General features: G+C 38.4%; 1 protein-coding gene across 1 annotated transcript in view; it reads right to left on the bottom strand.

Moving 5' to 3' along the window:
* Positions 1-589: 589 nt before the first annotated feature.
* The window catches only part of cntn3b (contactin 3b), a 93,926-nt gene continuing 85,186 nt past the window's right edge, over positions 590-9,329 (bottom strand). Inside the window, exons 20-23 of the mRNA XM_084727622.1 lie at positions 4,894-5,080; positions 2,244-2,356; positions 1,957-2,122; positions 590-1,416 (exon numbers count right to left, since the gene is read on the bottom strand). Of these exons, the coding sequence (XP_084583748.1) occupies positions 1,325-1,416; positions 1,957-2,122; positions 2,244-2,356; positions 4,894-5,080 (558 nt within the window). The 3' untranslated portion in view covers positions 590-1,324. The remainder of the gene's footprint in view (positions 1,417-1,956; positions 2,123-2,243; positions 2,357-4,893; positions 5,081-9,329) is intronic.

Genomic DNA, 9,329 nt, shown 5'->3' with positions numbered 1-9,329 from the left:
CTCTTTGTATTCGTGTCCATATCCGTATCCATAACTACCGTTAAGTAAAACGAGCTTTAGCTGACTCACAACTGGCTCGACAAGCAGCTTGGAGCACCGGGAGAAGGGTTTGTATTTACACTGCAGAGTTGATGATTCTTGAACAGTTGAGAGACAAAGAAAAATGATTTTGGGGAATTTTATTTTGCTTCTGTTCAATTTGATGAGGTGTGTTTTATGGTGAGTTAACAAGGCAGTTAAGCTAGTCTTAGTGCCATGAAAAAAAAAGAAACTTAAATTAAGAATGTGTATGGTTAGGTCTCAAGAACAAGTGTATTTCCTTTCTTGACATTTTGTGAGTTTATTTTGTTTATTTGTTTGACTAAAAAAGCAGAGGGCACTCATACAAGTAGCAAACTTGCAGCATGAATACATTTCAACGCAGACTATCGCCTCTTGAGGCACAAGTGGTATCATTAGACAGGACAGTCTGGGGGTAGTTTCAGTGCTAACTTTTTGAATATTTTAAATTAAAATTCTTACATATTGTACCTTTAAAATTATATCTATTTTTTATAGTAGGGACTATTTCTTTGATAGAAAGTAGTCAGTATAAACACTGCTGACAGTGGGCAGCACTACTTCAAAAAATGTTGTTTTTTGTCATTCCAGTGAACTTTGCACTTTAATTGTATCCTTTTAACATTCTGTTGATATTGTTAGTTAGTTTTTCAACATTTTAAACTGAATTCTGGCCATATCTCACACATTGCACCTTTAAGATTTATTTTTGAGAGAATAAAACATGGATGTAACCAATGAATATAGGCTAATCACCTGCTGGGAAGTTGACCTTGAAGTGATAAAATCTTGTGAATACACTTTTTTGCAAAAGATTTTATATATATATATATATATATATATAGGATTAAAGAAACCATAAAAGCAAGCAGCCTCTGTCACTTACTTTGGTATGGACTGTATGTGTAAAATGGGTTTTAAGGCAGTAGTATCTCCAGAGATACTAATCAGATAAGTCATGTAGACATCATAACTTCTAAAAATGAAACCTAGAGCACGGTGGCACTTATGACGCTGGAGGAAATACCGAAAGATATCATGCACGCAAATCATCACGTCTCTATCTGATGGTCCTTTAAAAGAAAGTGGCGTGGTCCCTTTAAGAGTTTCGGCGGAGTCCAGTCCTTTCCAGTCTCTCCCAGCCCCTGCCACTGAAGCCTGGGCCTTGTGCCAGTCCAGTAGAGGGTTTACACAGGACAGGCTGACTGAAGGGATGGAAGGGGTGGGGGGTGGGGGTGGGGGCTCCGTGGGCTCTGATTAGACATCACCAGACGGAGCAGAGCAGTGCACTGATGAGGACTGCAGAGAGGTACAATGGGCTGAGGCGGATCGCTCCTGAACCCCGCGCTCCCATGCCTGCAACGAAAAAAAAAAAAAACAGCAGAACAGCTCGTGAAGAACCAGAAATACCCCCTCCAATCAAAAGAAGAAAACCTGCTCTCCACTGCGCTATCCTCTAAATTTCTGACAAGTCATCATAAATCAAAAGCCAACAGTGAATATTTTCCATATCTACATTATTACTGGCTTTCAACAGGAGAGGCTATTTAAGTATCCTGAGAAGATAAAGTTCGTATCACATCAAAGAGGAGAGCGGCAAACTGAGCCGCCTCACAATTTTGCACAGCAGTGGGATGGGAGCACAGAACTGCTTTATATGCTGCGGCGCTGTGCAGCCAGTCAACAAGGAATAATAACCCAATGGCAGAGATGGATGACACCGCGCACGCATTTCTAAAAAGGTCGCTTTTCTCGCACTCGAAATAAGTCTATTACACATGGTTGGAAAGGGATGCAATGAAGCCAAATTAAATGTTTTCTCTGAATTATTGAATCCTCACTTAAGCTAGTCAAAAAGGAAACGATACAAAGAAGGAAAGGTAACGGTGAACTCACTTAATTTATGGATGTGTATGGGTTCACTGCCCACACCTTCGCCGCCCTCGCTCATGGCCTTGATCTGGATGAGATAGTTGTCACTGGAGGAGAGGCTGAGCTCCACAGTGGTTTTGTTGGTCAAGATGGTGTTGATGTCATTGTAGCGGTGTCTCTTCAGCAGCACCTGAGGCAGGAGGAGGGTGACGCAGAAAAATGAGCCAATGCATAAAAAAAAACGAAAAAAAAAAAAAAAACAGCCTCGATTCTGGAGATAAATCAGAGCTTTGCAGAGAATTGGGACCTACCAAATATCCAGTGACCTTTGACTCCGTCTCCATAGCTACAACAGGATCCCAGTGCAGCGTGAGCGTGGAGCCAATCATGGTCCATTGTATATTGAGTGGAGCCCGATCTGGAGCTAGAGGAAGAAACAGAGGTAAAGAAAAGATGCAAATACAACAGGAGATGTTGCGTAACAGTTTTCTGTGGATGGTTTTCTAAAGCAGTGCATGTATATAAAACAATTTACAGTAGAGCCACTCCTTTGCAGCTCTGCTGTAACTTGAATTGAAATTATATGAAAAACTCTCATCTTATCAGCCTGAATAATAAATTGAAGCTGCAGTAGAGCACCCTCACTAATTAAGAGTGAATTCCAAGGTGGCCTTGAGAGCTCAACACACTGCACCTTAAGAACACAAATGAAAAGAATATGAAGAACGCATCTTCAAGTATGGCAGAGCGAACCAAACAAAGAAAATGCAAACCATTTCAAAGATGCACTTTTAAACAACAAACATACTCTCCATGTACACTATACATATATACTATATATACTTGTTGATTCGTCAAGTTGACGTTTTGACAATTTTGGACGCGGGGGATGGAATAGACAGGGGCTGATGTCTCCCCTTCTGTCCCTGTGTCTCATTAGACTCAGAATTACAATAATAGCAAAGTATATGAGTAAATGATGACGGCAAGTTTGAGGAAAGTATGATCGCAGGCAATTCTCACAAGTTTAAAAGCCCAAAAAATGGTATTCAGGATACCCCAAAAATCATGGTATAAACTACCCCAAACTAGATACCTTTCAGTCAAATTGAAGTTTATATCCATGTCTTTTGCAGACTCATAATAGTGAAGATGTTGAAGCAATTAAATCAAACATATTAAGGAAATCACTATATTAACATGTATGATTCCAAGTGAATCATTTCCAGGAGTCGCCTGGTTTAATCCAGCTGGGGACCTTTGGTGCATTACTCATGCTCTCTCTCTTTCTTGTCATCTCTCCACTATTGCTATCTAATAAGAGTAGGTCCAAGCCAAATGCTTCAAAATTTCTACTGTTGCCATGGTATTCAATGTTCAAATCAGAATTCCAATGCTGCAGGTTTTTTTTCTTTTTTGAATGGAGGAAGGTGAAGATATGTTGACCACGCCAAAAAAAAAAGAGTCAAGATACTGAAAAAGAACGAGAGATGGAGCTCCTCGTGCACAAAAAAACAGGTGTGTGCGCATGATTCGAGCGTCTGCAAGTGCAAAAGCATCTTCACAAGGGAGCATTTCTGCCTTATGTGCACAAATGCAGTGACGAGTGCAACACTGACCCTCCCAATTTGCGAGCAACTGCTAAAGTTGACATTTGACACTTTGGGCATGACGGTGGAATAGACAGTGAAGTCAGTGGCTGATAGTATAGAGGTAAATAAAGACAGCAAGTTTGTGGAAAGTACGACTGCAGGTAATTCACACTGAAACGCTCCCACAAATGGTATTTGATACAGCCTTAAGTAAAGGTATAAAATATCCCAAACTAGAATTACAGTTGTACCACCTCATGGTGGCACTGCTTCACTGACCAGTCAAATTGCAGTTCATATTAATTTTGTCTTTCCAGTCTCATATAGTATATGGAGTGAAAACTTTGACATGAGTGATTTTCAAATGTCAGCACTTTTTTTTTATTTTACCCCATTAGATATTTCTGTCAGTGAATGAATTATTGCGTTCTGGCCATGATGTGTTTAGTGAATTTGACCTTTGACCACCAACATCTAACCAGTTCATACTTGGGTCCAAACGGACATTTGTCCCAAGCGTTCTTCAGATATCGCAATCACCAGGATGGAACGGGTGGACAAAGTGAAAACTTAACATAAAAGGTTATTTTATGCGTTGTTGTATTCTCTGGAAGCTTCTGTTGTTTTCAAGCTGATTTTTATCGTCTTCATCTTTCAGCGTTTTAAGAATTTGGAGGTGCTTGTGTTTGTACTGCATTTTTATGTATTTGGATGTGTTTCTATCACAAAACTTGTTTTTTTTTTCCGAATGCTGCACTTGTTTTCACATTGGCTGACACTTTCTTTATTTGCTCGTGTTTTGTCAATGTGCATGTGCTTTTTTCTTCTTTTTTTACATTGCAGTGTGATGAGCTTCCAGGGCCACTGTAGAATTTTCCCAAATAAAATTGCAGCATCAAGTCCTGTCTGGTCACTTGCAGCCAATTTTCTGTCCACAGGAAATGAAAGAGAGATATGGCCAGAGGAAGCTGGGCTCACATCCTGGCCTCGTGAAACACGAACATGCTACAGTTACTTTTTCACTCTGATTGCTGAATGTCTGTGGGCTGAAATCCCTAAATGTCAAGAATCTTGCTTGTGCAGCAGTTGTCTAGTTCAGCATCAACATCACTTGTCCATTTTAAATACCCAAATTGTCACTGCTGCTGCGTTCCACTCGATTTCTCTTCTCTTCTGTTTGTAATTTTTTTTTTTCAGAGGTAAATGGAAAGCCCTCTTGTCGGATTGAATTTTGTGAGCACAAGCAAAAAAGCTGAAGGAAAGCTATACCTATCATGTCGAGGACAGTGCGACGTCATCTGAGAGACGCGCGGTTCATGAACGAGGGCCATTTAGAAATGATTTCAATGCCCCTCTGGGACGGACTCACGTGGTTTCTTTGTGGTGGTGTTGATGGGCGCCGACTGTGGCCCGGGGCCAGCCGTATTGAAAGCAGCCACAGAGAGGTAGTACACTGTGTTCGCTTTCAGCCCCGTGATGTTAACCAGCGTGTAGTTTCCAGATATGCGCACTTTGCCAACAGTGTCAGGCTTGGTGTCATCTTCCCAGTAGACGACCTGTAGGGCAAAATTTTTAAATCTTTTAAAAGATGTCAAAATGATGGGCACAAACGGTCAGAATCTAGTGGTGCCTTTCACTGCATTATTGAAATCCATCTTCCATCATGAGATCTGAAATGCTGTTTGTATTACAGAAGGGGAAGGAGGGGAGGGGAGCGATGATGATGAATAATACATTTCTCACTAGAGGAGTCTCAATTACTGATGCACATCCTCTCAACCACCCTGGCCTTATAAACAGGGCATTAGGGGGTCATATGATAACTGACCCAGGAAGAAAAAAAAAAATAAATCATGACTGCTGCCTGTTTTTGTTCATGAAAACAACCACAGCTCTTACTTTTGAGGAAACTGGATATTAACAGCGAAGAGGCTTTGAATAAATCTGACAGATGTTTCAAAATACTTTGTATGTAAAAGGCTTGAGTGAGTGCTCAGCTGAAACCAGCATCTGGTACAGATGATGCACTTTTTACGACTATGATCCTGGTAAAAAATGTTGATATCTGTACTCAGAGAGGGTGGGACTAGAGTCAGAAGTGTGTGGGGTTAATCAGAACTTCTTATATATTTATTATTTATTAGAAAACTATTTACAAAACAGCCTCAGAATTGAGAGCTGATGTTTTTGATCACAAAAGTAAGAAACCTATTTACAGAGCATTTTTTTTATTTTTACAAACATGGATGAATAAACTGCTTTGAAATGAAAAAAGTGACATTTTATCAACTCTGAAAGACACCAACTCTGCTAGATATTAGCATATATGCTGAGGGAGGTGATATAACTCTCAGTTCTCTTTAATATTTGAATGATGTGTTTGAAATTAGTGTGGGTTTTTTTTCAATTTATTTTGCAATTTAAAAAAGTCAGTGCCCCACTTGGACCACCCAGTCAAAAAAATCTGGACACGTCCCCCGTATGTCAACTCTGTCAAAGAGAATTGTTTTTCTGCTATATTCATTAAATAAATGTTCATAAGGATTCATAAGGATTCATGTTACACCTAATGCATGTTCTTTGTTTTACAAATGATATAATCAGTGGCAGACAGTAAGAAAGTACATTTACTTGAGTACTGTACTTAAGTACATTTTTTGAGTATCTGTACTTTACTAGAATATTTATTTTTTTGGAAACTTGTCTTTAACTCCGCTACATTTCAAAGACAAATATTGTACTTTTGACTCCACTACATTTCTAGAAAGGTCATCGTTACTTGTTACTTTTAGTCTAAGCACAGCTTTGAAGTCAGCTGCAGTTGGCTTCATGCTGTGTTCCTCGCAGAAGGAAACCAATCACAGTACCCGCTCTCAACTGGGATTGATGTAAAAGCAGAAGTACTTCATCCAGGTGCTCTGTAACAAGAACAAGCAAGGTCTGCCTCTTTCATTCAAACAAAACTCAGTAATGGTGACGGCAGGAGAAAGACAAAATTAAATCTCAAGATGTATTTATAATTACAAAAAGAGAAATAATTCTAGGTAAGCTTTTAATGTTGAATTATTTTTGTCAAGGTGAAAAATACCACATAATTAATGTATATACTGTACCTGAAGACAGAAAGAAATCTCAGTTATTTAACTCCGAACAGTTGACTTCAATCTAATTTTATTCAGTGATTTTACATCAGAAAATGACAACAGCTGTCCTTTTTGTTTTTGATTTCATTTCTATGCTGAAGTTTTTATAGGTGTTTCTATAGACTTTGTGTAGCAGAGTGGTTCTACAAGCAAGTCATCATGAGGTGGATTCAGAGAGTTACAAGGGTTTGTGAATGCATCATGAAAACAATACAACAATGTGCTGATATTAGAAAATGTACTTTGTAATTTGTACTTTTGAATACTCAAGTATTTTTAATACAAGTACTCAAGTACTTTAACTCAAGTAAAATTTTGACTGAGCAACTTTCACTTGTAGTTGAGTAATATTTGACCAGGAATATCTATACTTTGACTCAAGTACTCAAGGTTGAGTACTTTGCCCACCACTGGGTATAATATATTGGTTATGACAAGGACAAATTACATTATCAACAGAAATTGTACATGTGCAATATATATAATGATATTTAAAATTTATATATTTTTTATTATACAGGTAATTCAACAATCTTGTATTTAACTTAACTAACTTCAAAGCAGTTTTATTCATCCATGTCTTTATTTCAACAAAAGCCATTCAACATTTCTTACATGATTTATATTGTAATACTATGAGTTTTTGTGTGTCTTTCCTTCAACTCTTGAGTGAAAATTAAATTTTTTTTGTTCAACAATAAGTTCAAATCTCTGAACACTTAGTTTGTTGAATGAATTCCTCATTCATTCAAACAAATTGCAGGTGTTTTGGCAGTTGTATGCAAGAGGCTAAATACAATTGTCTACAATTTGCACAATCACTTCTTGCACATGGCTCACTGATCAAACTGGTGAGTTGATTCTCAGTGAATCTGTCAAACTCCTCACAACATCTTAACTTTAATCTTTCATAATTTGAGCTGTCACATGCAAAATGTCAAAAATGTTCAGACACACATATTTCTCTGCATATCTATGACATGGAAAGTTTGTGATGTCGCTCTGTTGACAGCAATGAACGTGGACTTTACATGAAAGATCAAAGATGAATTCTGTATTTAAAACTACACCCCTGCATGGAAGACATAACTACACAAAGAAACTTATTGTACTTTGACCTCCTGTTGAAATCTGAATCTGAATTCAAATCCCTGTTTTGTTCTACATTTTAAAGTAGAACAAAACAGAGATTTGTATTCATATTAAGAGGGCTGTATTCAAACATTTGTTTAGAAAAATTTCCAGGGCTCACACGATGAGGAAACAGCTTTTCCTTTCGATGGCATCAGCCTGACACAATAACTCTGTTTTGAAGCATGAATGAAATGTTTTGGGCGAGTTGTGACCTTTTGCAGACGTGCAATAGAGTTGCGACGTCCCATGAAACAGTTGTGACAGCTGCACTTACACTTTAGAAAATGTTAAGACTGTTGTGGAAAAAAAAAACCACTGTGATAAAAACTTAAATCATAAGGAGGCTGACCTGTTACAAGATTTGACCTTTTAATATATATATTTCCAAGCACAATTGAGAGTTAAAACCAAACCCCCTAAAATACAGTTTTGTCTCAGTTCTCAAGAATGAGTGAATTTCTGGCTTTGGGTAACCCCGCCCACTAATTGAAGCCCCGCACATCCCAAGGATAGATACCGATACAAATAATTGAGGTGGCTGAACAGAAACAGATACAAAAATAATAGTGTAGTTGCTCATTCCTGCTATGTACTAACAAATTGCCACTTTCAGAGGATTCTGTCCTCTGTTAGACAAGATGCACAGTTTGCTTCCCTTCAGGCTATTAGCCTCCAATTAAAGGTGCAGGTGAAGACATATCTGATGAAGCAAATGGACCAATTTGCCGCTTGCTTAGGGTCATCGTCAATATTTATGTGTCTGGTATTAAGTGACATAAGAGTTAAGTCAATAAATAATTAAACTGAAAAGTCAGCTCTCGGGGAGATTCCTGCTATAAATTATTTCATTTCAAATTTGTTATCAATTAAAGCTGTGTATGATAAGCAGCAGTTTACAGTAATGTAATCTTTTGAGCGGTAATAATGATGATTACATTAAACTGGAACTGCATTTTCAATCGTGACAGCGTCTAATTAAAGTCTGAGCTCCGCAGCCTATATGTGCACAGTCCACACTGCTCCCCGGATCCATACTGTCAGTGGTGGCCTATTGAGATTCAGCAGCTTAAATCCACTTCATGAGCGCGTTTGGAGAAATAAGCTCTGTTCTAAAAGGACAATGTGGCCACTGCTATGGCAACTGGAGAGCTTTGTGCTGAGGGCCAGAGGTGACAGATATTGAAAGAGCACCGGGGGAGAGGGGGAAAAAAAAAAAAAAACAGCAAAGCCCTCTTTGCATTCTTGAAAGGATGAGGGATTTTATTTTCCTCTTGTGGGTTTGCTGCCGGTGCACCAAAGCGTTGAGGTCATTTCATGATATTATTACGCTTAAAACAAAATCTTCACACAGATACATGAGAAGATATAGTAGAATATTATAACCTTAAAAAAAGAGAGGAAAAACTAATTTTAAGAACAATGAAAGGACGGTTATGAGCTGATAAACAAGCCACAGGGAAAAGCTCAATTATCGTGTTATTTGAGGGGGGGGGGAAGAAAAGCCGGATTTTGCAGGGAGTCATAACGT

The sequence above is a fragment of the Lutjanus erythropterus genome, chromosome 2 (assembly GCF_056507025.1).
Source record: "Lutjanus erythropterus isolate fLutEry1 chromosome 2, fLutEry1.hap2, whole genome shotgun sequence".
NCBI classification, from domain to species: domain Eukaryota; kingdom Metazoa; phylum Chordata; class Actinopteri; order Lutjaniformes; family Lutjanidae; genus Lutjanus; species Lutjanus erythropterus.
Note: the sequence above shows the minus strand (reverse complement) of the source record. Positions and strands in the feature narration are given on the sequence as shown.